This window comes from Lissotriton vulgaris, chromosome 6 (assembly GCF_964263255.1).
Source record: "Lissotriton vulgaris chromosome 6, aLisVul1.2, whole genome shotgun sequence".
NCBI classification, from domain to species: domain Eukaryota; kingdom Metazoa; phylum Chordata; class Amphibia; order Caudata; family Salamandridae; genus Lissotriton; species Lissotriton vulgaris.
The window spans coordinates 1800287368-1800313792 of NC_141694.1; the positions used below are offsets into that span (position 1 = coordinate 1800287368).

Here is a 26425-nt window from a genome sequence, read left to right on the forward strand (position 1 = left end):
TGCCAGATGAATGGAGGCATTTAGTGTCTCGGCAATAATCCCCAAAGCACTGTCGTCCAGTTGGCTCAGAATATTAATTGGGAGAGGGTCACATGGAGAGCCCGATTTAATAGAAGTGGCTAAAGATTTCAGGGTGTCCAGGGAAATGGGTGGCCAGGAGTCAAGCCGATTTCCTGATAGGCTTTCTAGGGGAGGAACTTTCCTGTCATCCCTCACCGGAACATTAATGTTGGCAAGAATAGTCTCGATCTTTTCCACAAAATACGTGGCAAGGTCTTGACATTTTTGAGGGGTAAGGGGACGTGCAACTGCCATAGAATTAGCTCCGGCTAATTCTTTAACTGTGTTAAAAAGGGTCCGTGCTTTATTGGCTGCAGTATTAATGGTCTCTGTTACATAGGATGCTTTGGCTCTAGCACAGGCCGTGTGATAGAGGTTTCTGGCCTTACGATATGCTTCCTTTTTTAGAGGATCATAATGTTTGCGCCATTTCCTCTCAAGTCCCTTACACTTGGTTTTTTCTAGTTTCAGTGCTTCCGTATACCAGGGGGCCGGGGGACGATGGACATTCCCTCTACACCTGGTAGCGGGCAGACAGATGTCAACTGCTCTCTCTAGCCAAGTGTGGGCTTCCAGCGCATTTCTTTCCATATCAGCACCCAGAACAGGGAGGGATACCTGTAATGCGTTCTGTAACTCAGTTAGATCTAGCTTTTTCCAATTTCTCATAAAAATTGGAGGGCGAGCAGAGCCTGGTGATTTAAGTTGTTTAAGAGTAATACTAAAAAGCGTTAAAAAATGGTACGACCAACAAATAGGGTCTGTTTTCAACCATTTTAGCTCCTGTACATTGGAAATAATGGGGTCTAACAGATGCCCAGCTTTGTGAGTGGGACCCTCATTTCGTAGAGACATGTTCAGAGTATTAAAGTCCTCCAACAGGTTAACAGCTATGCTATTAGATTTGTCATCCAAATGAAGATTTAAATCCCCCAGTATGGTCAAGTTTTGGGCAATCAGAAAGTAAGGCGAAATTAAATTAGCCAAATTCGCAGCCCAACCACTGCTGTTTCCCGGAGGACGATAAATTAAAAATCCAGAAAACATAAAATTTGGGTTCAATTAAATTTAAAAAAAAGCTGCTTCGCATCCAGGAATATTTACTGTTTCAAAATCACAATTAAAATCCCTGTTAAAGATCACAGCGATGCCCCCTCCTACTTGTTTATCTCTGTCTACTCTAACAATGGCATAGTTAGAGGGTAAGGCGGCGGCTACATCGGGACCTGCACCATCATGCAACCAGGTCTCTGTTAAAAATAGCGCGCATGGTTTTTCTTCAGCTAGGAGGTGGTAGATATCAGCTTTATGTTGAGGCAGTGATCTACAATTAACAGTGTAGAATGTGAATGTGCAAGAATTTACAACAGAGGTTTGAATAGATGGCTTAGGTTTGTGTGATACCTCTGGGTAGGGCTGAACATTTGTGAGAGCAAATGTACAGTGAGGACATACTTGTATACCCGTTAGGGAAGGCTTTAGGACGGAGCATTTACTATTGCTACTTGGGCGCAAAGCCCTTAACTGATCCACAGTGATCTTACCCGGACTAGCGTTTCCTGCCCCGTGACCCGGCCTGGCCCGGACGGGCACAGACGGGCTGGTCTTAGGCTCGTCTTTGGCGCAGTCAAAGGCGCCTACCCTGCGCGCCATAGCTGCGCGCTGGGGCCTCCGAGTGGCTAAATACTCTCCAGGAAGCGGAGGTCTAGAGCGCTAACCGCTCAACACTCGGTCAGGTGCCGCCCCTGTCCCGCCCTCGACAACCGCGATTGGCTAGAATGCCGGTTGCCTCAAAACTAAGCGGAAACAGTCCCCGGCTCACAAAGAATGTCACTGGTGAGTGCAAGTGTGTGCTCTTATTTTTCAGAGTGAATCTAAAAACAACATATACACAACAACAGTTCCGATTATTTTTAAAAAGCGAGCTTCAGCTCAGTGTCACTGCACAATGTGCGTTAAAACAATTATTAGCCTCTGAAAAGCGAGTTACATTAACAAAATGTTCGTGCTCGGCGCCCAGCGGGGAGTAGCTGCCACCAACTCTTACCGCGTGGAACGTCTGCCTCCTCGCAGCCTAAATACTCTCTCTGACCACCATTCTCCCATTCATAAACATCTAGAATCTCGAGTTACCATGTACTCCTCCTTCTATTGTCATTGCCCCCACACTCCCCGTTGTACGGTGCTCTGTACAGCTGTAGAGTGCTTTGCAGATAAGTTCACACTGAAATCCCACACATATGCACACACAGAATTTCCCACTGGGGTGACCGCATGGACCCATATCACTACGAATCATTTCCAGATGTTAGGTATGCCTGACCCTAGTCCTCAGCCCCATTTACAGTTCTCCCTCTGTTTACATGTTCACATTAACATACAGATATATTTGTAGGAGTTCTCTACCTGCACACAGAGTCATATCTAGAAGAAATCCACATCACATGGGTGTACTGTGCTATGAGTATCTCAGCACATTAGGGTTTTCTGCCCTGATGTATGAACAGATTTCGTGAAACCATTCTACTTTAAAACATTGTCTTGGATTACGTTTGTACATAGTGATGAAATGCTTTCATATTTCATTCAACAGACCTCTAATCCTTCTAAATATCTTGAAAGCCCAAATATAGATGTCACCTTACGAATATGGTATCAATGGAGAAGACCTGGCCAAAGAACCAAAGTAAAGTATGAATGAACAGTGAGTTCAATTATGTAAATTATTCGAAACAATTACAAAAGATGGATTAAACAAAAGTGGCAAAAAATCATCTTGAAACAATAGTTGAATAAATAAATCACATTTTTTTTAAGTTGTCTTCACAAACCTTTATCTTGTACCAGCATGTCAAGTTCCTCTCGGATCCCTTCGTACCAATTTGTAATGTCCACATGGAGGGAGTAGTCGCAGCAGGATTTCGTGTCGGCGACCTCATGCCACTTTTCAAATGTGGTCAAAAGAGATGAGCCGGGATCGGGGAACACATGGTCAACTAAAATGCAGACAGAGGGCAACACTCAAGATTCTCATTCTATACTTGTGTTTTTATTTTGTGCTAATGAATATTGGATCCCAGTACAGGTTGGATATGAGAGCATAAGAGGCTGTTTCATCTAAGATTCTTGAATTGATGTTCTTCTTTTGTAGGTGTGCCAGTAAACTAAACTAGAACCTATTGGATGTTTTGTTCACAGTACTGAATGTGTAGTACTATATTCCTAGTAGATTTCACAAACAGATGAGTGTTACACAATGTAAGGCTCAAGCAGAGATGTAAGATGCTTTTGTCGCACGTGTTTAGCCTACTACGGCTCCTCAGTTTGTTCAGCTTGTGTACCACTAAATATATGGAATATATTCAACCAAGGCATCTGGCACAGCATAAGATGTGATATAAAATTACTAAATTGTTGCATGTTTAAATGCAGCAATGGATATAAATACTAAGCAATAAATTCACATTTTATTTACAAAACACATAGTGAGATGGCACATAAATAGGTTAAAAAAAACACAAACTCTGGTTTACACTACTCTTACCTAAACAGCATTTGTATTACACACACTTCAAGCTGGGGTCTCTTTGAGATGCTCTTAAAAAGATCATTGGGGGAGTGTGTGAGAGAGAGGCTAATGTTCAGTGTTAATGAGGTTCAGATGTGGGAGCCTGTAGAGAACAGTCATTGCACAAAAAAATCCTTTTCCCCTATGATCCACATAGCATAATCCTGATGCTAGTGACTTATTCAATGTAGTGTGTTACCATTTTCAAACCATTGCCAGTGGTTTAAACAACACAATGTAAACCAATGAACAAACAGGCCCTATGAAATGTGCATTGAACCACAGAGGTGCAAAGGGCCATTTTGATCACTGTGTCCAGTTGCTCTAGTTGTGATTGGTCGCTTTAGTGATTTAGTGGCGCTCATCCATTCAGGGAAGCTGTAATACCCCTAGCTCCAAGCTTCAAAGGTCTGTTTTCATAAAATGTATTTTCGATAAACAACCAACCTGGTGATGGTAACACTTCAAGAATCAGAGAACTCGAGCACTACCCTTAGCATCTGTAGCATTATTTCTAATCTATAATAAAGAGAAAATGATGCATCTGAACACTAGTGTGACCCTTTCTTCAATAATGAATCCTCTCTTTAGCCACAGTGCATCCATTTATCTTCTTCACTGGGTTAAAGCAGCTGGATTCTGCAGAGGCGAGTAGATAGACGACCATGGTAATTAAAGGGGGCAAGTGATAAATCACACAGGCCACTTTCATTCTGTGCTTGACCCCCATATGAACCTTCATTGAAATAATCTGGCAAACCCGAACTGATTAACCAGCGGCTCATGTGTACAGCAGGCACTTCAGGGCCAACTCTCCACCAGTCCCCTGCGAGGCACTGGCAATGAAAGGAGATGGAAGGGATACCTGCAGGGCTTAGCAATGATAGGAGACTGAAGGAGCTAAGCTAGGCGAAAGCTAAGCCACTCTGCTCCTCCCCAGAGGAAAAGATGGTTTAGGCAAAGGGTCGTGGACAGACCTGAGCGGTTAGTGCCGGCACTGATGACAGGCGACACTGATCTGAGCATCCAAGGTAAAGGGTCATTCTTACACCTCTTGTTTCAAGGTGCATTTTGGACAACCTCAGGCACTGCTCATGCCGAAATATATATATGAAATATAATGAAAATAGCCCTATCATGTATTAAAAGTCAAAAAGTTGCATGAGAACATATTTCCATTCTTTCAGCAGGCCACCATGGGTGTGGCGGTACTTTTATTGTGCTTCATCATAGAGTGTGTTGTTGGTAACATGGATGTTATTTACATTCAGAAAACACAACACATACTTCACACCCTGCAGCTCCCAGGCATTGGGCTTTTTGAAGGGAGTATAGTTGTTTATTCACTTATTTAGCTTTTAAGGTAGTAAGTCCAACATGCAAGGGCCTAAGGATGTGATCTACCACAGGTTGTTCAGTACGAAACGGCAGTAACTATATGGGCAGGTGAGGGCACTTTCATCGGGCAATCAAGAATTAGAAACTTGACAGATTTTCTCAGCATTCAGTCCTTGACACACTGCTGTCTTGCTTGATGCTGAGGCCCTCCTACACTGTCCACTACATGTGTCTTCCTCAACAGGTACTGCAGGGGAATCTGACTTCGGTAGTGCAGAGAAGCAGAATTAGGAAAGGGGAAGAGGAAAGCAGAGGTAGGAAAGGAGTATACAAAAAGGGTAATTTTCCCATTGTGAAGAGTCAACACATTTTAAATGAACTGGGGAAAATGTAAAATAAAATACCTTTACTTAAATGGAGACCTGAAACACTAACTTACATGTATATGAAATGATAATTGCCCAAAAAAGAAACATAAAGCCACTAGCACATCAGAGGTGGCATGGAAAAATAGATAAGTACATTTTCAAGTTGATGGTAGTGAATAGGGTATTTCTTTTCTAGCTGTGTCATTACCCTTAAACACATTCACATGTTTAACATGTGGTTGGTACAATTCATCTTACACTTCTAAAGGGCCACATCATGGTGTATGTGTTCCGGTTATGCCGAACCCACTTCCAGATGCTTAAGGAACACTGGTCTCTTTTATTCAGATTCTACAAATTAATAATCTCTGTGATAGCAATTTAATAAAATATGAACCAAAAGATACTATTCGCAAAATCATTAATACTCACTATTCTCTCATCACTGGACAGATCTCATGTTTTCAGCACTCCCATACTTACTGATCATGGTAGTGCCTCCCGCCACTGCGGCCTTGGTGCCTTGGTAGAAATCATCCACAGTCGTCATTCCCAGATACGGCTTCTGCAGGCATGTGTTGACGTCAATCCCTCCTGGGATAACCATTCTTCCATTTGCCTCAATGGTCTTGACTCCTCCAGGAACAATCAGATTGTCTCCAATTTGCCTAACATACAGCAAAAGGAAGTTAACCGCAATATCTTCAAGATGATTACAGTAAAAGTGCCATTTGTACAAGAATATTTACAACAAGGGGTGGTGAGGGACAGAGTCTCTGAATTAAGCAGAAAGCTCTCACCCAGTCAAGAGATCAGGGCTAGATCCAACACCGTTTTTTAGCTCACTGCACCATCCCAGTTTCAGAACCTGGCTGTATGCAAATTAGTCTGTTCCAGTCTGTTCCTGTCCCAGTGCATGATGGGAACAGGGCAAACCAAACTACAAAAGCCAATTCTTACACTGGGAAGGAAACAAGCTCCCGGGGACCGGTTTCTGGCATTACAGCCGTCTTTGGCCCGGTTTGCTTGAATCCTGATGGTGCAATGAGCAAGGGTCTCACATCTGAGAATACCCTTCCACGCTTAGGGTGGACAAAAATATTTACAACAAGGGGTGGTGAGGGACAGAGTCTCTGAATTAAGCAGAAAGCTCTCACCCAGTCAAGAGATCAGGGCTAGATCCAACACCGTTTTTTAGCTCACTGCACCATCCCAGTTTCAGAACCTGGCTGTATGCAAATTAGTCTGTTCCTGTCCCAGTGCATGATGGGAACAGGGCAAACCAAACTACAAAAGCCAATTCTTACACTGGGAAGGAAACAAGCTCCCGGGGACCGGTTTCTGGCATTACAGCCGTCTTCGGCCCGGTTTGCTTGAATCCTGATGGTGCAATGAGCAAGGGTCTCACATCTGAGAATACCCTTCCACGCTTAGGGTGGACAAAAATATTTACAACAAGGGGTGGTGAGGGACAGAGTCTCTGAATTAAGCAGAAAGCTCTCACCCAGTCAAGAGATCAGGGCTAGATCCAACACCGTTTTTTAGCTCACTGCACCATCCCAGTTTCAGAACCTGGCTGTATGCAAATTAGTCTGTTCCTGTCCCAGTGCATGATGGGAACAGGGCAAACCAAACTACAAAAGCCAATTCTTACACTGGGAAGGAAACAAGCTCCCGGGGACCGGTTTCTGGCATTACAGCCGTCTTCGGCCCGGTTTGCTTGAATCCTGATGGTGCAATGAGCAAGGGTCTCACATCTGAGAATACCCTTCCACGCTTAGGGTGGACAAAAATATTTACAAAAAGGGGTGGTGAGGGACAGAGTCTCTGAATTAAGCAGAAAGCTCTCACCCAGTCAAGAGATCAGGGCTAGATCCAACACCGTTTTTTAGCTCACTGCACCATCCCAGTTTCAGAACCTGGCTGTATGCAAATTAGTCTGTTCCTGTCCCAGTGCATGATGGGAACAGGGCAAACCAAACTACAAAAGCCAATTCTTACACTGGGAAGGAAACAAGCTCCCGGGGACCGGTTTCTGGCATTACAGCCGTCTTCGGCCCGGTTTGCTTGAATCCTGATGGTGCAATGAGCAAGGGTCTCACATCTGAGAATACCCTTCCACGCTTAGGGTGGACAAAAATATTTACAACAAGGGGTGGTGAGGGACAGAGTCTCTGAATTAAGCAGAAAGCTCTCACCCTGTCAAGAGATCAGGGCTAGATCCAACACCGTTTTTTAGCTCACTGCACCATCCCAGTTTCAGAACCTGGCTGTATGCAAATTAGTCTGTTCCTGTCCCAGTGCATGATGGGAACAGGGCAAACCAAACTACAAAAGCCAATTCTTACACTGGGAAGGAAACAAGCTCCCGGGGACCGGTTTCTGGCATTACAGCCGTCTTCGGCCCGGTTTGCTTGAATCCTGATGGTGCAATGAGCAAGGGTCTCACATCTGAGAATACCCTTCCACGCTTAGGGTGGACAAAAATATTTACAACAAGGGGTGGTGAGGGACAGAGTCTCTGAATTAAGCAGAAAGCTCTCACCCAGTCAAGAGATCAGGGCTAGATCCAACACCGTTTTTTAGCTCACTGCACCATCCCAGTTTCAGAACCTGGCTGTATGCAAATTAGTCTGTTCCTGTCCCAGTGCATGATGGGAACAGGGCAAACCAAACTACAAAAGCCAATTCTTACACTGGGAAGGAAACAAGCTCCCGGGGACCGGTTTCTGGCATTACAGCCGTCTTCGGCCCGGTTTGCTTGAATCCTGATGGTGCAATGAGCAAGGGTCTCACATCTGAGAATACCCTTCCACGCTTAGGGTGGACAAAAATATTTACAACAAGGGGTGGTGAGGGACAGAGTCTCTGAATTAAGCAGAAAGCTCTCACCCAGTCAAGAGATCAGGGCTAGATCCAACACCGTTTTTTAGCTCACTGCACCATCCCAGTTTCAGAACCTGGCTGTATGCAAATTAGTCTGTTCCTGTCCCAGTGCATGATGGGAACAGGGCAAACCAAACTACAAAAGCCAATTCTTACACTGGGAAGGAAACAAGCTCCCGGGGACCGGTTTCTGGCATTACAGCCGTCTTCGGCCCGGTTTGCTTGAATCCTGATGGTGCAATGAGCAAGGGTCCCACATCTGAGAATACCCTTCCACGCTTAGGGTGGACAAAAATATTTACAACAAGGGGTGGTGAGGGACAGAGTCTCTGAATTAAGCAGAAAGCTCTCACCCAGTCAAGAGATCAGGGCTAGATCCAACACCGTTTTTTAACTCACTGCACCATCCCAGTTTCAGAACCTGGCTGTATGCAAATTAGTCTGTTCCTGTCCCAGTGCATGATGGGAACAGGGCAAACCAAACTACAAAAGCCAATTCTTATACTGGGAAGGAAACAAGCTCCCGGGGACCGGTTTCTGGCATTACAGCCGTCTTCGGCCCGGTTTGCTTGAATCCTGATGGTGCAATGAGCAAGGGTCTCACATCTGAGAATACCCTTCCACGCTTAGGGTGGACAAAAATATTTACAACAAGGGGTGGTGAGGGACAGAGTCTCTGAATTAAGCAGAAAGCTCTCACCCAGTCAAGAGATCAGGGCTAGATCCAACACCGTTTTTTAGCTCACTGCACCATCCCAGTTTCAGAACCTGGCTGTATGCAAATTAGTCTGTTCCTGTCCCAGTGCATGATGGGAACAGGGCAAACCAAACTACAAAAGCCAATTCTTACACTGGGAAGGAAACAAGCTCCCGGGGACCGGTTTCTGGCATTACAGCCGTCTTCGGCCCGGTTTGCTTGAATCCTGATGGTGCAATGAGCAAGGGTCTCACATCTGAGAATACCCTTCCACGCTTAGGGTGGACAAAAATATTTACAACAAGGGGTGGTGAGGGACAGAGTCTCTGAATTAAGCAGAAAGCTCTCACCCAGTCAAGAGATCAGGGCTAGATCCAACACCGTTTTTTAGCTCACTGCACCATCCCAGTTTCAGAACCTGGCTGTATGCAAATTAGTCTGTTCCTGTCCCAGTGCATGATGGGAACAGGGCAAACCAAACTACAAAAGCCAATTCTTACACTGGGAAGGAAACAAGCTCCCGGGGACCGGTTTCTGGCATTACAGCCGTCTTCGGCCCGGTTTGCTTGAATCCTGATGGTGCAATGAGCAAGGGTCTCACATCTGAGAATACCCTTCCACGCTTAGGGTGGACAAAAATATTTACAACAAGGGGTGGTGAGGGACAGAGTCTCTGAATTAAGCAGAAAGCTCTCACCCAGTCAAGAGATCAGGGCTAGATCCAACACCGTTTTTTAGCTCACTGCACCATCCCAGTTTCAGAACCTGGCTGTATGCAAATTAGTCTGTTCCTGTCCCAGTGCATGATGGGAACAGGGCAAACCAAACTACAAAAGCCAATTCTTACACTGGGAAGGAAACAAGCTCCAGGGGACCGGTTTCTGGCATTACAGCCGTCTTCGGCCCGGTTTGCTTGAATCTTGATGGTGCAATGAGCAAGGGTCTCACATCTGAGAATACCCTTCCACGCTTAGGGTGGACAAAAATATTTACAACAAGGGGTGGTGAGGGACAGAGTCTCTGAATTAAGCAGAAAGCTCTCACCCAGTCAAGAGATCAGGGCTAGATCCAACACCGTTTTTTAGCTCACTGCACCATCCCAGTTTCAGAACCTGGCTGTATGCAAATTAGTCTGTTCCTGTCCCAGTGCATGATGGGAACAGGGCAAACCAAACTACAAAAGCCAATTCTTACACTGGGAAGGAAACAAGCTCCCGGGGACCGGTTTCTGGCATTACAGCCGTCTTCGGCCCGGTTTGCTTGAATCCTGATGGTGCAATGAGCAAGGGTCTCACATCTGAGAATACCCTTCCACGCTTAGGGTGGACAAAAATATTTACAACAAGGGGTGGTGAGGGACAGAGTCTCTGAATTAAGCAGAAAGCTCTCACCCAGTCAAGAGATCAGGGCTAGATCCAACACCGTTTTTTAGCTCACTGCACCATCCCAGTTTCAGAACCTGGCTGTATGCAAATTAGTCTGTTCCTGTCCCAGTGCATGATGGGAACAGGGCAAACCAAACTACAAAAGCCAATTCTTACACTGGGAAGGAAACAAGCTCCCGGGGACCGGTTTCTGGCATTACAGCCGTCTTCGGCCCGGTTTGCTTGAATCCTGATGGTGCAATGAGCAAGGGTCTCACATCTGAGAATACCCTTCCACGCTTAGGGTGGACAAAAATATTTACAACAAGGGGTGGTGAGGGACAGAGTCTCTGAATTAAGCAGAAAGCTCTCACCCAGTCAAGAGATCAGGGCTAGATCCAACACCGTTTTTTAGCTCACTGCACCATCCCAGTTTCAGAACCTGGCTGTATGCAAATTAGTCTGTTCCTGTCCCAGTGCATGATGGGAACAGGGCAAACCAAACTACAAAAGCCAATTCTTACACTGGGAAGGAAACAAGCTCCCGGGGACCGGTTTCTGGCATTACAGCCGTCTTCGGCCCGGTTTGCTTGAATCCTGATGGTGCAATGAGCAAGGGTCTCACATCTGAGAATACCCTTCCACGCTTAGGGTGGACAAAAATATTTACAACAAGGGGTGGTGAGGGACAGAGTCTCTGAATTAAGCAGAAAGCTCTCACCCAGTCAAGAGATCAGGGCTAGATCCAACACCGTTTTTTAGCTCACTGCACCATCCCAGTTTCAGAACCTGGCTGTATGCAAATTAGTCTGTTCCTGTCCCAGTGCATGATGGGAACAGGGCAAACCAAACTACAAAAGCCAATTCTTACACTGGGAAGGAAACAAGCTCCCGGGGACCGGTTTCTGGCATTACAGCCGTCTTCGGCCCGGTTTGCTTGAATCCTGATGGTGCAATGAGCAAGGGTCTCACATCTGAGAATACCCTTCCACGCTTAGGGTGGACAAAAATATTTACAACAAGGGGTGGTGAGGGACAGAGTCTCTGAATTAAGCAGAAAGCTCTCACCCAGTCAAGAGATCAGGGCTAGATCCAACACCGTTTTTTAGCTCACTGCACCATCCCAGTTTCAGAACCTGGCTGTATGCAAATTAGTCTGTTCCTGTCCCAGTGCATGATGGGAACAGGGCAAACCAAACTACAAAAGCCAATTCTTACACTGGGAAGGAAACAAGCTCCCGGGGACCGGTTTCTGGCATTACAGCCGTCTTCGGCCCGGTTTGCTTGAATCCTGATGGTGCAATGAGCAAGGGTCTCACATCTGAGAATACCCTTCCACGCTTAGGGTGGACAAAAATATTTACAACAAGGGGTGGTGAGGGACAGAGTCTCTGAATTAAGCAGAAAGCTCTCACCCAGTCAAGAGATCAGGGCTAGATCCAACACCGTTTTTTAGCTCACTGCACCATCCCAGTTTCAGAACCTGGCTGTATGCAAATTAGTCTGTTCCTGTCCCAGTGCATGATGGGAACAGGGCAAACCAAACTACAAAAGCCAATTCTTACACTGGGAAGGAAACAAGCTCCCGGGGACCGGTTTCTGGCATTACAGCCGTCTTCGGCCCGGTTTGCTTGAATCCTGATGGTGCAATGAGCAAGGGTCTCACATCTGAGAATACCCTTCCACGCTTAGGGTGGACAAAAATATTTACAACAAGGGGTGGTGAGGGACAGAGTCTCTGAATTAAGCAGAAAGCTCTCACCCAGTCAAGAGATCAGGGCTAGATCCAACACCGTTTTTTAGCTCACTGCACCATCCCAGTTTCAGAACCTGGCTGTATGCAAATTAGTCTGTTCCTGTCCCAGTGCATGATGGGAACAGGGCAAACCAAACTACAAAAGCCAATTCTTACACTATAGATGTGGCAGGGTATACTCAGACATGAGTCCCTTTCTCACTGCTCCATCAGGATTCAAGCAAGCCGGGCCGAAGACGGCTGAAATGCCAGAAACCGGTCCCCGGTAGCTTGTCTCCTTTCTGGTAAAGAATTGGCTTGGTAGTTTAGTCTGCCCTGTTCCCATGATGCACTGGGCCAGGGACAGACTGATTTGCATATAGCCAGGTTCTGAGCTGGGATGGGGCAGTGAGATAAATAACGGTGATGGATCAAGCCCTGATCTTTGGACTGGGTAAGAGTGGTCTGCTCAATTCAGACACTCTGTTCATCACCACCCCCTTTTGTAAATCGATTTGTACAAGAAGGTATTTCAATTTGCATCAATGTACAAATATTATTACATTGTGTTTTCCACACAAGGTAATTAAGATGTAACCCCACACCTACCTTCTTCTGTACATTCCTACCCCTGTGCGGGCCACAGTACAGAACATTGCTAAGTAATGGAACATTTAAACACATCCTCGTGGGAATCCATATTAGACAAATCCATCAAGTACTCCACGTTATGCAACATCAGTGACCTAAATATCTGGTTTGACAAACAAAAAAATGTCAGAAACAAATAGCCTCACAACTAGCATGAAACATCCCATCTGAAGACCTCCTCACACAGCAAAACATACACTAGATGTGGTTTCTAGTAAACCAGAACCAAACCATAAAATGTATTGACCCTTCATTGAACGAACACCACAACATTTCTTTCATTTATGATATCCCATGAACAACTCTACTTCGCACATAATAACCCTTAGACAATGCAAAAAACTCAACATTGAAGAGTGCAAACCTCACCTTACTTATGGCTAATGTATGCCATCAATAGATAACCACAGAAGAGAAATTGTATGTCTAGATGAACAGAGCTTTCGACAGAATAATTCCTATGACAAATTCTACACAGCAAAAAAACGAAATGGATAATACCAGACAAATATCAACAAAAAAAAAGCTACAACACAAATGTGCACCATTCTATGTCAATGGTGAAATTCTACATGTACTCTAGACCAAATACACAACAGGATTTACAAATTGAACACAAAAAAGCAGAGTCCACTAATCAAAAAGTATTTCTAATGACTTGTGACCCAAAAAGGAATTTCGTAAGATGTATTCAAAAATTCCCAATCTAAAATTGCAAATCTGTGACAACACCGCAATCACTAAACCTCTGTGATCTAAAGGCATATCATTTCATTACCAAAGGCAAAACATTAAATCTAACGTTAACAACTTCAGACATTCCTCAGCACATTATAGAAAGGGCACAGTCCTCAGAGATTTCACATTTCTTGAAAGAGAGCATAGTACTATCCGACCAGCAAAGAGTCTTCCATTCATTCCACTGAATCAATCCTTATCTCCATCTGGCATGACCTAAAAAGCAGTGGGTAGAAAGAGGGTAGCAGTACAACTACCCCTCTGCTTATTGGCAGCTTTCAACCCTGTACTTTATGAAACACTACAATATAGACAAAAAAAATGCCATTGAAGGAAACATCTTGAACTGTATATCCTCCTACGTTAAAAACATATCAAGCATTATAGTAGTAATTTTATTCAACTCTGCACCATTCACCATTCATTATCAAACCAGGAGTACCTCAAGTGTCAACCATATCACCACTCCTCTGCAAAGTTTAATTAAGTCCACTCCATTAATGTAAATGAGGTTTGCACCATGGCTAGAATTCTGAAGCATTCCACAAATGCAAAAAGATAACAATAACACACAATTTGCACAAAGTCCACAGGAGAAGAATATTACAAAATGCATGACACTGAATGGAAACAGATTTACTAAACTTAACGCATTATGCTTGGCTAAATCAGTAACTCGATCACAAAGTGCTTTTGAGCCTCATCAGGGGTAGTATGCACCATAAATAACATATACCTCTTATTGGGACCTCCCTTGGGAGTTCAAAGACATGCATTATATACATAAACTCCAATCCAAGTATCTTATTAGCACTTATGTAGTTCTGGTAAGTCCGACTTACATTGAAAAGGCATTTTTTGTCTTGCTGAAAACTCGTTTTACGAATCTGCACAAACCGTTTGAAAAAAAGTTCCCCCATTAGACTACAACTTCAGATTAAGAAGTGTAAAAAAGAAAAAATAAGGCAGCTGGCCTTTTCCATCCATGCACCCAGGGTCTGGTACAGCATTTCAATATCCACAAGGACCTCCAGAACGCTGCTCCAATTTGGGAAAGAGTTGAAGATCCACCTCTGTAAAGGACACTACATCACAATGCATTAACGGTCCTCAACCCAGCTATCGCCCCTATCACTCCTTGACTTTAAGGTTGTCTTTGACCCTGTTCACTGCTCCTCTGTCTTTTGGCTATGCATGCACTGTAGAAATAGCACGTGCATATATGCATACATGCAGGCATACACTTGCCTGTTTTTTTTAAAGGGGACAGAAATCTGATGTAGGTTTGGGATAGAACATCAGAACACCATGAGCCAATGTGGAACCTGTTTGCTTTTGATAGCTTTCCAGAAGTCCTGGTTTTGTCAGCAATGGAGGGGAGGGGGGTCAACAAGATTCTGCAGTAGGGGAGAACCAGGCTTTGGCGGGGACTCTCTGTCTCTTCCCTTGGGCCCTGGTCCATGAAAAAGAATTGCTAACTGGGGCAACCTATACTTAAGGTCTGCAAAACCTAAGGAATGATTATGCTCTTGTTATTCCACCACGCTTCATAATTCACTGCCAAAGCCCACATTGGCTTAAGGAATGGAAAACTTAGTTTGACAGCCTGATGGAGTAGGGGCTGTCAGAGGAAGAACATTACAGCGCACATCCATTAGAGTGGATGGGGTAAAGGATTTTTTTTCCTGTTCTTCGCTGCACGATAAAACCTGACAGTGAGAAACACAAAATGGAATAATGACCCCCACACACTTGGAGAAACATCCCAGGTTGTGGGGATCATTTATTTTGTTTTTCTGAAGCAAACACTTGCTTTGAGAGTTTGTTTCAGAAAACATTTTGTAAAGTTTGGTGAATAACCATCAAAACTGACAGGGGCCATCCATCAGACATTTTGTACAATGAAAAGAGCTGTCATGAAAGTGGTTCTTTTTAATGTACAGGGATGACCGCTAAGCAGTAGTCTCCTCTGAATTTGATGGCGAGTAAACCATCAGTGAAGCAGTTGTGATGTCTCCGCCACCCTGACGGACGGACAACCATCCATCAAACTATAAATAAGGCCCAAAGACATTAAGAAGGCTGCCAGATTCAAAAGGCGCCCACCCTTCAAATCTAGAAAAACACGGGTTGCCTAAGATCTAAGTATTAAAAAAGGGCTGTCAATCAAAAACCTACTTGATGATGCCATCTTCCAGGTAGATATCAGCATAGAAGGACTGGTCGTCGTTGATGATTCTTCCTCCCTTAATGAGCAGACGGCCATTCTGTGGGAATCAAAGAGGGAAATAGGTAACAATAACTTAAAAATGAAGCGTTAATGTCCATAATATGTACCAATATTAAGCTCACTGTTTTGAAAAGATAAATTAATCAAGCACACATTTCAGTTGGCAATCTCTCCTATATCGTGTTAATCCTGACCCTGTGGCCTTTGACCTTTGGAGAAAGGTAAGATAAAGGATTGTCTATGAAGGGAGCATAGAATATTGAAATGAATGACTAAAAAGGGATGCTGATTGAGCAGATGATAGTGGATTTGATGTAGACACAAGCACACTAGTTCTGGGTGGAGACCACCCACTCATTTAGGAGGCCACCATAACTCTCAAATTACAATTTACAATGAATGCAATATAGGCCTCTGGGCCTGGTCAAATAGTTAAGCGATAAAGCTTTTGTAACTTTCAACGTATAGCTACTGAAAGAACAGTTGTTAATCCAACACGTTTCTTCTACAGCTTGATAGTTGTGGATACGTTAGGGCGTGCCAGCTACAGGTGAGGTGTGCCTGACTTCGATCCGTGACTCATGGGAAGCAGTTCTCACATGTGTTAGCATTTGTGTAATACATATATGTTATAGGATGTGACTGACAGTGTAACTATTGACATGCAAAATGTACACAGGACTACACTATTCCGTATAACTTAAACAAACACCCATTTTGGCAGGGCATGTCAGTCAAGAGATACAAATTATATAGTACCAAAATTGTAAATAAAGTTTTCTACTCAGTACTGCAAAATCAAGGGCGCCTGTCCAAAACTAACTGTTCTGCTAAACCCACAAGCAGATGCCTGCAGTGTTTTTAATGAAGTCACTCATTGAACAAATGTATAACATTAATTAATTTCTGCATACTTAAATTGTAACCCAATAAGTGTTCTTGAAAATGGTTATGGGTAACCAATCCACCGTCAACCAGAAAGGCTGCTATAAAGTGGAATTATATGAAAAGCGGTACAAAATGCTATGGATTTCTTTTATTATTCGCCTTAAGACAGTCGAGCAACCCACCTGACAAACCATTATAGGAGGAAACATATTTTTAAACAAAGAACAATTTACATTACAATTTCTCAGCAGGATCATGACATCCCATAATGAAATATTTCATCCTGAGTTGGCATCAGACCCCAGATGGAGAGCAACACTAATATCAGCTTTCTCCAGCCACTCCTAACCATGCTCCAAATACCCTTCTCAATCCTTCAGTATTTCAACCAAAAGTAAGTAATCAGTTAGGTATTTTTAGCTTTTTGGTCATCCTGTATGATTGTAATGTTTAGTGAAAATCCCATGTCAAATAGGGAAGTGTCACTCCCATCTTTGCTCATTGTCACAGTCATAATTTAGTTGACCAGCTTATGCTCACCCTGTTTAAACTAGGTACAAACACCATTCTTGTTACTGTGAGTTCTCCCTTCTCCCAGTTGGTATGTTCTTTAGCAAGGCTGGCTGTATTGATTTATTTTTTAATATATTATAATGCATTAACACTAAGCACAGTGTATATATGGATCACTATACTTAACTATCATATATGTAACTTGATGATACATAATATCTTCAAGGTACACAGATTGAGAGTTAGAAGTAGTAAATCTACCAATAGTACACTTAACCAATATATCCTTAAGAGTGCAGTATTTTGGTCATCAATATCTACAATTTTCTTGTAGCATGATGTTTCTGTAGGCAATATTCTAATACACAGCCACATTCCTAGCTGGACATCTTATGTGGCCATCATTAAATCTAGTGGCTCCAGAACTTGGGGGCATATGTAGGTAATTTCCATTTTGCGATTCCCAAATAGCGATTTTTAAGGAAACGCTATTTGAGAATAGCAAAATGGAATGTAGGTAAAAATTCGCAATTTTTTTTGCGAATCTCTAACATTCCTTATTTGCGATTTGCAAATTGCGAATCGCAATTAAGGAATTAGTGTCCCATTCATTCCAATGGGCCAAAAGGCCCATAGGAATGAATGGGGATACATACTCAGATTGCGATTTTCTGTGTGAAAATCGCAATTTGAAAATCGCAATTCCAAGGGTGCCAGGGTGTCCAAAGGACACCTGTTGCACCCCTGGAATGTGCCTGTAAGTACATGTGACGCACAGACATGCCCTAAGAGCATGTCTGTGCGCCACATGGTACTTTGAATTTGAAAAAAAAAACATTTTTTGAAGGAAATCGCAAAATACTATCTACTTGAAGTAGGTGGTATTTTGCGATTCCTTATGCAAAAATCGCAATTTTTAAAACACCCCTACATAGCATTTAAGGAATCGTAAAAATGCGATTCCTTAAATGCTATAAGCAAAATAAGGAATCGCAATTTTTGCGATTCCTTATTTTTCTAAGTGGCACCTACATATCAAAATGGCATTTGCGATTCGCAAACGCCGAGATTCGCAGAATTTCGGCGTTTGCAAATCGCAAACGGCTACCTACATATGCTCCTTAGGGCCATATGTATCAAGGAACCAATTTGCGATTCTGTAATAGCGATTTTTAAGAAATCGCTATTTCAGAATCGCAAAATGGTATGTATCAAGAAAAATGCATTTTTTTAGCGATTTCTTGATATTCCTTAGTTGCGAATTCGCAAATTGCGAATTCGCAATTAATGAATACTTTCCCATTCATTTCTATGGGCCAGGAAGCCCATAGGAAGGAATGCAAATTTTTTCTCAATTTGCGAATTCGCAATTTGCTAATCGCAAATTGAGAATAATTTCAAGGGTGCAGGGGTGTCCAAAGGACACCCTGTTGCACCCCTGAAATAAGCATAGGTGCACATGTGGTGCACATACATGCCCTAAGGGCATGTATGTGCGTCTCGTGGCACTTTGAAAAATGCAAAAATTCGCATTTTTCAAGGAATTCGCAACTTACCACCAACTAGAAGTTGGTGGTAATTTGCCATTCCTTAAGGCCATTTAGCAATTTTTTTTGCCTTCTTACATTGCATTTAAGGAATCGCAAAAATTGCTATTCCTTAAATGCAATCGCAAAATAAGGAATCACAAATTAAGCGATTCCTTATTTTGCACTGGATTTTCCTTCATACATATCATTTAGCAAATTCCCATTCGCAAAGGCCGAAATTCGGCGAATTTCGGCCTTTGCGAATGCGAATTTCAATGATACATATGGCCCTTAGTCTTAAAACAGTGACTGCACTGATTGCTTCTGGTCATTATTTCTTTTCTGCAAAGACTGAGAAAATTAAGCAGCTCAGGAAGGTTTTGGATCCATGTTATGTGCCTTGTAAGGGCCATCAGATGTTCATTCTTCGCACCCCAGTGACGTAAGACCGTTGCGAGGCCTTTAGGTTTTGATGAACAATGATTGTTCTGGTCTCCGCTGTTCATGTATGCATAGCTGGATGCTTTGTCATGGGTCGAATGCGAAAGGGGGATGGGCAACATGGACTCCTCTGTGTGAGAGGCGCAGTACGTCTTGTAAGAAATAGATGGGAGGACCAAGCATCGAAGGTCTATTGTAACCATGACCATGGGGCTTTCAATACACCTGCTATTGAGCTCAACCTTAAGGTGTGCGGGGACATTTTTATTAGGAAATACAAATGAAGGAGGGGGCAGGGGGATGGGTGGCCATAATGGTTTGGCTGTTTTGGCCAAAGTCCAAGTAGAGGTTCTTGCTTACAAGGAATGGGCTGTGTTCACACAGCTGAACCCCCCAAAAGGATTATGAGACCCTGCACAGCTCATGAACTCGATTTCTCAAATTAGCTCAACAAAATAAAAAGTTCCATAGGGGGAGGGGGGCGTGAAAAATAATGTAAGGGGAGCGGTGAAGCGAGAGATGAAACCAAAATGCGAATAGGAATGTTTTCATAACTGCTCACATAATTATTTTACAGTGTGGTGAGAAGTGAAAAGTTAGCTATCCCATTAAAGATTTTTTCATATTTTAATAGGAGCCAAAGTGTAAATTCAAAAGTAAACTATCCAAACATATTGCTTACAAGTCATACTGTCTGGATGCAGTTTCGATAGGGAGTTCTTGATATATTCCAATACTTGAAGATGGTCAAACAATACCCAGGGTAATTATTTCTCGAAACTGCATTCATGTAGCAACCAAATGCTCAGCATTCCTAACTCGGTATAAACCACCAAAAACTGAAAACCTATGGAACGGCACAACTGATGTCCATTGTATCTCAAGTGTCCCAGTGAACTCCCAACTTTCAAACACATATTTTTGGGTATAATGGTGACTGAAAGAACCACTACTCTGCCTCTTCTGTGCAGTAGCTCAAGGGTTGCACTCAGCCTGTCTACTCTCCCAAACGCTAAGTGAGTTCAGAATAAAAGTGCGCAAACTGTTGCACTTCAATGAATATGTAGGAGAGATTTGTTCATTTCATCCTTTTTATAAAGCAGCCACTCCTAAGCCTAAAACTACTCAGCAGAATGCCTAGCTCTATAAAATTCAAATCAATCCAAATGGAAATTCAGTAATTGTGTTAAGTGAGAACTTGTATTATCTGTATGTTGGACTGTGGATGAGGACTGACACTTCACTTTTACATCAAACTCTGTAGTGCAGTAGATTTTCAAAGCACCCTATTAATAGCTGAAATAACTTCCTGTGTTGCCTGCGTCCTAGGATCTCTTTTCTGCCGAGGCTGGTTCGAGTGGAATGAAGCAGACGATGACACCCGGCGCCGGGCCAGGAGCTGAGGACACAGGCCAATGTGCTCATGGCAGATGTTTGCAGAAAGCCCCCCTCTGGCGAGCAAACGGAGAGAATGAATGCGATTGTCGCACCCTAGAATTTGTCTCGCTTAGCTCGCTTTGTTCTTTTTCACTGATGACAGTTTTAATTGAAGTTCTTTGCTGTGAAAGGCAAATATTTACTCTGATGGAGGCAGCAGACACATGAAAAACTGAATGGCTTGGTTACTGTGCGCTCAACTTTTTTGTAAACCATTTAGTCACATCTATCTGTAACAGAGACTGTTATTTTTAAATCATATGCAATATTCATATTTGTCAGTTTATGAAAAATGATATTCAAATTCCTTCTGGCTGACTAAATTAAATTAATCTGCTACACATTTGAGCACCCCGCCATATCTGCCAAGCAAAATCAATGCTGTCTGCTTTGAGTATCATGGGCAGTGGAGACTGTTTTCTAGCTTGAGCGGCCAGTGTGGAGCGGCGGTTATTAGTGGGGCAGGCATGTGATGATAGCCCACAGTCCCTGCCTGCAGTCTGATGGGGTGCAGAGTCGCAGTGGGTAAAACCAGGACCAGTGTCCCTGCACCTGGGAGTACCGGCTGTGGCTAATCCCATCAGGTGGCCCTGGCTGCAACACTGCGGACCTCACGGTCACCCAGAGCAGCATTCACCACATATAATAATCAGAGTGAGTCTCAATGGCTGGGGTGACCAGACGTCCCGGATTTGTCCGGACAGGCCCAGTTTAGTTCACACTGCTGAGCCACACATGAATGCAAGTGAGACCACTTCTGCTCAGAGAGGGTGACATTATGGTGAACACCTGAGGTGAAGATACAAAGCTAGGACTGTAATATCTTTGGGTATTTTTACCATACATTATGTTATGTTGGTCTTCCCCTCTCTGTATAAGCTATGGGATAACGAATGTATTATTATTATTATTATAACAATGAATTGCTCGAAATGGCTGCCTATACTGAATGAAGTACCTCCTTTTTATTTGAATGTATAGTTTTTAATGTATTGTTTACATGAGAATACACACATTCTGTTGATTATTATTCATTTATTTAGAAAGGGGATTCAGATGGTGTTCCTTTTGTATTGCACTGAGTGGCGCAAGTCGTAATGAGTTGTCAATCGATTTAGTACATTCTAAGATGTCCGCCACTTTTAAGTGATATTAGACAGAATACTTAGAACATCATCGCTTTCCATGTAATACCAATTGTGACCTATTCCTCCATGGTTAAATGGCATTTGTATTATGTGCAAAACTGATATTGAAGAAGGCGTCGTGCCGAAACGTGTCTGTCAATGATATGTGATCTAGCCTAATAAATCTATTTTTCAATATTCCCCGTAGAGTGCACCTGTTACTGGCAGCACGACTGCATTAGTTGGAGCTGATATATATCCATAAATGAATATATATATATATATATATATATATATATATATATATATATATATATATATATATATATATATATATATATATATATATATATATATATATATATATATATATATTATCTATATATCTTGTGTCAGTTGCTTGTTATATAATCCTTGAATACAAGAGAGATTATTCAAACTGAAATATAAAGCAAAAATATCACTATTGAATATCAGTGATTTATATAAAATAAGCCACCTCAAACCATAACCGACTAATCCTCATGCTGTGGAAGCCCAGCCTACATATAAGGTGTTATACTTACGTTTTTCTTCTTAAATATTATGAGATTGGTTTATGTTTTTCTATACTGAATCACTCTATGGCAGTGGTTCCCAAACTTTTTTGACCTGTGGCTCCCATGACCTTATTGGCAGTTGGCCGTGGCTCCCCACCATTTTTTTACCAGTGGGCGGATGGAGGGGAGGATCATGGGGGCGCGGCGCAGACTTTGGGAGCCACTGGTCTATATCAACCCATATACAAAGGCAACTGCTCTAATGATGGATTGAAGGCTACGTCCTGACAATCAACTGACATGCCACTATGTTTATAATTTTTTGTGGTAAAAGCAAACAGATGTTTTAATTGAAGCTTTTTTAAGGGGCAGGTCCTGTCTGATACCGGCTACCTTCAATTCTTTGCTTTAGAAGGGAGATTTCTGGCACTTCTGAGCACCTTTGCAACAATAGCATTTCATGATTTCCATGCACTGGTACATATGAGGAAATCATCTCTGTACATTTTGTCCAAGAATAAGTGACTATTTGCTTTTATGTTTTAGCACTTCCGTGCTTCTGTGACTCGTTTTACTTTCCAAAATATGTTAGCTTTCGGAACTTTAAATACATCTGCACACCATGCCTGAGCTTCTCTGATATTAAAATATAGACCAAACCCAAGCAGGTACTCCGGGGACCTGCCTGTGTTACCCTCGCTATTTCTACCATAATTCATCTGCTTTACTTTGTCAGGCCGTTTTGCCTCGCATTCATTTTGTACTATGGCCTAATCAAGACACTCGGGGTGCACCGTATGCCACACTTCACAGGGGAAGGGATGGAACATTTCTCAGCCTGCAGTTTCCATGATTCACATCCTGTGCGGCGCCCCCTTGCATCTCATCACGGCGCACTGCGGTGCCGCGGCGCACACTTTGGGAACCACTGCTCTATGGGTACGAGTGTCTTTCTTTTATGTCCATGTTTTCACCTGTTTTTTATGATACAATATGTATGTTTGTTAATTCAATATGAATTTGGTGACTAATTATGTTTGGGCGATTGTCATGTTTTGCAAAATTATGGCGAACTATGAACTTTGCGAACATGGAGGGCGGTAAAAATGCTAGAGATGCATGCCGATTAGAAGTAGTATTTCCTCAGTTGCCATTGTTAGTGATCATGTATTTATTTTTCATGGGGAATTTGCCTTGTTCACCTTGACAAAGACTGTTTACAGCCCAAATGCATCAGTGCAGCTGAGGTCCGTGCATCAAATAAAGATGGATTTTACACGACTCCTGAAGTGTCCGCTACTTAGGTCAGCACCAGCCGAAGTCTGGCTAAAATATACAGGCTAGGACTCACAACAGTTGCGCAGCACCCATACGTTTAGTGAATGTGACTGCCTTGATGATATGTGTTTCACTGGGAAACAAAGTCAGTCCACACCGATGAAAATTAACTTCATTGTAGAGTTTAGCTGGGTTGAGCGCCATATAGATGAGCTATTGGTTTTCAACCACACCGGGAATCTCTCAGCTACTCACATGGATTGGATTTACTGGCAACAGAAACGAGAAATGCACCCGGAGGAATCAGGCCTACCGGTCTCTGTACGCAGCGGTCCCAGCGATATCCTTTGATGGAGGGTGGTATCACTCTTGGGTAACCAATCTGGACTCAGATGACACTTCTGGGGCTGCCTGACTCGGGTGCAACTTTTGACCATCGAAGATCGGTCTTTTGGAGTGCCCAGCAACAGTCAGTAGTGATTCTCCCGAAGTGGCTACTGACTTGCTGAGTTCGGCTACTTCAGCTTTGTTGGCTATTGTGTTGGTTACAGGGGGGGCCAACCGATGACCTTTAGAGTGACTTCTTTAGTCTGGGGCTTGGAAACTACTTATCCCCAAGCCAGGAGGCCTCTCTTTGCTAGCCCAAGGTACGGCAAGTGCAGTCCAGCTGACTGTGCAGCCTCTCTTTGCCAAGTCCAGGGTTTAACAGGGCAGTCTTTATTCGTCCTTTCTCCAGTTCTGGCGTGACCTGAGATTCAGGGTGCCAGGAGTGCCATATTTATTCCCAGAAAGTGCCCTCGGGATGAAGCGGTCAATAGCCAATGGGCTACCAGGTCCCCTTCCTCTTGGTGAAGGCTTTCCGGCTATGTGTGGCATCTAGCAATCCCAGGGTGCTCTATTCTGCTCACTCTCAAATGTTAGGAGTTTGGTAGCCCACCCTAGAGGCGTGGCTACCTGTAGGCTACACACCCACGGTTTGGGCACTGGCCTTCCCCCTCTGTTTCCATCACCAACCTGTCTACCCGAGCAAAGGGCATCCTCTCAAGAGTGTCATTGCCATTTGCCTACCAAAGACATTGAAGTTAGCCTTTTAGACTGACACTCTGAGTAGGTTCCTATGAAAGGGAGTGTTGGACATGGCACTTCTTATGGGGTTTCCCTAAAACTTTTTTGATTTCTTTTCTCCTGGTTTTTGCTTTCTATGCATGCCCTTAGGACTCTGGGTGCTCTGCCACTGCACTGCAGTGGAAAAGCATGCTCGTCCTTCCTATACATGCCAGAAAGGGGCGCTTATGAGGATGATGTCACCCCAGTTAAACCTACAGCAGAAATGAAGCTTGCTAAGAGGGTGACTATGTTTCCAAAGTGTGTCACACTTGCCAAATGGTGTTTCATTAAATTCCACCCTTATGTAAACTAAAATGTTCCTAATGTGATCTCACCGTAACAGTGCTGGTGCCGAATGCCGGTTTACAAGAGAATCCACAATGGCGGTCACTGTGCGTTGATTATTCCTGCTTTAGAGCCACTGTATTTCAGTTTGTGCCAGATAAACAAAGAGATGTATGTCTCTGGGTAGCAAACACCGCTTTATTCTACAGTGATTTTTAGGACTCGCCTAGGCAGCACTTGCGCTGTCTGTATTCAGGTATGAAATTTGAGCATCACCCATCTTTTCAATTGGCTCCTGTTACTGTCCTTTGTAAATGGTAGCTTTTGATTTGGGAATAGGCTTAATAGTCCCTCTTTCGTCCCTCCTTTTCACCTGTTGTAACATTGCATGAGGACTGCCCCTGTTACATGTGTTGTTACTCTGTATGTATTATTTACAGTCTGTGAGCACTATTTTCTTAAAGGAGTTTCTCCTACCTGCTGTTGCAGGCAGGAAACGCTTTACCCCTTGTTTTGCAGTTGTAGAGCGAACCTGAGTAGCAGCTCGCAGTGATAACATTTTCTAGCAAGGTCATCGAACGGCATTAGGTTTGCTCCTTGGCTCTGTTGCTAAAAACCATGACTTCAACAAACAGCTCTTTCCCTCTCTTTCCTCCATATGTTTCTCTGTGAAATGGATCCAAAAAAGAAAGAAACACTTTGGCTGCAAATGTCGTCTTCAGACACGCTCTTGCAACCACTTGTTTTGCAATTGTAATTCGAATCCGACCAGAAAGTATTGGAGTGCTTTATGTGAGCACCAGTTCTCCAGTTTCAAAATCGCAGCTCAGCGGCAATAACATTTTCCGGTGAGGACATCGGACAGCATTGGGTTTGCTCTTCGGCTCACTTGCTAAAAAGCATGACTTCTTCATACAACTATTACCCTCTCTCTCCTTGATTTATTCCTCCGTGAAATGGATTCACAAAAGAAAGAAACCCTTTGGCTGCACATGATGTCTCCTGACATTTTCTATTCCAAAGTGTAGCCTCGGAACAGAGACAAAAATAAAAACAAAGCACGAAAAGTGGCAAGATTGGTTTTATTCACAACCAAACCAGCACCACTTTACAGAGTTTGCCAGTGAAGTGCTACTTTTGTTTAATCACCTTTCTTTAAACAATAGTTCAATTATTCTGCCCTGCTGCTGCCCCTCCACCTTCTTCCTTATTTCCTCTTTGTCTCCCTCCTCCTCACATGCGGAAACACATTACTTCAACCAATGGCTCTTGCTCCCTCTTTCTTCTCCTTGATTTGTTTCCCTGTGAAATGGATCCCAAAAAAAACACTATGGCCTCGCCTGTTGCACCATGTCTCAGGCAGGCGCATTAAGATGCCGGGGCAGAAGGAGGCTTTCAGCGCTCTCATACCAGTATTTATTTACATATTCAGTAGCTGGTTAGGTAGCCTCAGATGTGAGTCACAATTATTGTGAACTTAATCTGTGCAATATGAGGAGCCTTCGAGAATAAACAAGCAGTGGGTGTGTCAAATGTATATTTATTCACACCACGCTAACCAACTGCACAACAGTGCTTCAGTGAGTACAAAGGCCTAGAAGGCGACAGGGTCCCTGGTTTGTCACCACTCGGGGGACAGCTGTTTC

General features: G+C 43.3%; 1 protein-coding gene across 1 annotated transcript in view; it reads right to left on the reverse strand.

Annotated features, from left to right (window-relative positions):
* The window catches only part of LOC147709528 (dihydropyrimidinase-related protein 1-like), a 199957-nt gene that overhangs the window by 110270 nt on the left and 63262 nt on the right, over nucleotides 1-26425 (reverse strand). The window contains exons 2-4 of the mRNA XM_086928068.1: nucleotides 15584-15672; nucleotides 5818-6002; nucleotides 2892-3056 (exon numbers count right to left, since the gene is read on the reverse strand). Of these exons, the coding sequence (XP_086784194.1) occupies nucleotides 2892-3056; nucleotides 5818-6002; nucleotides 15584-15672 (439 nt within the window). The remainder of the gene's footprint in view (nucleotides 1-2891; nucleotides 3057-5817; nucleotides 6003-15583; nucleotides 15673-26425) is intronic.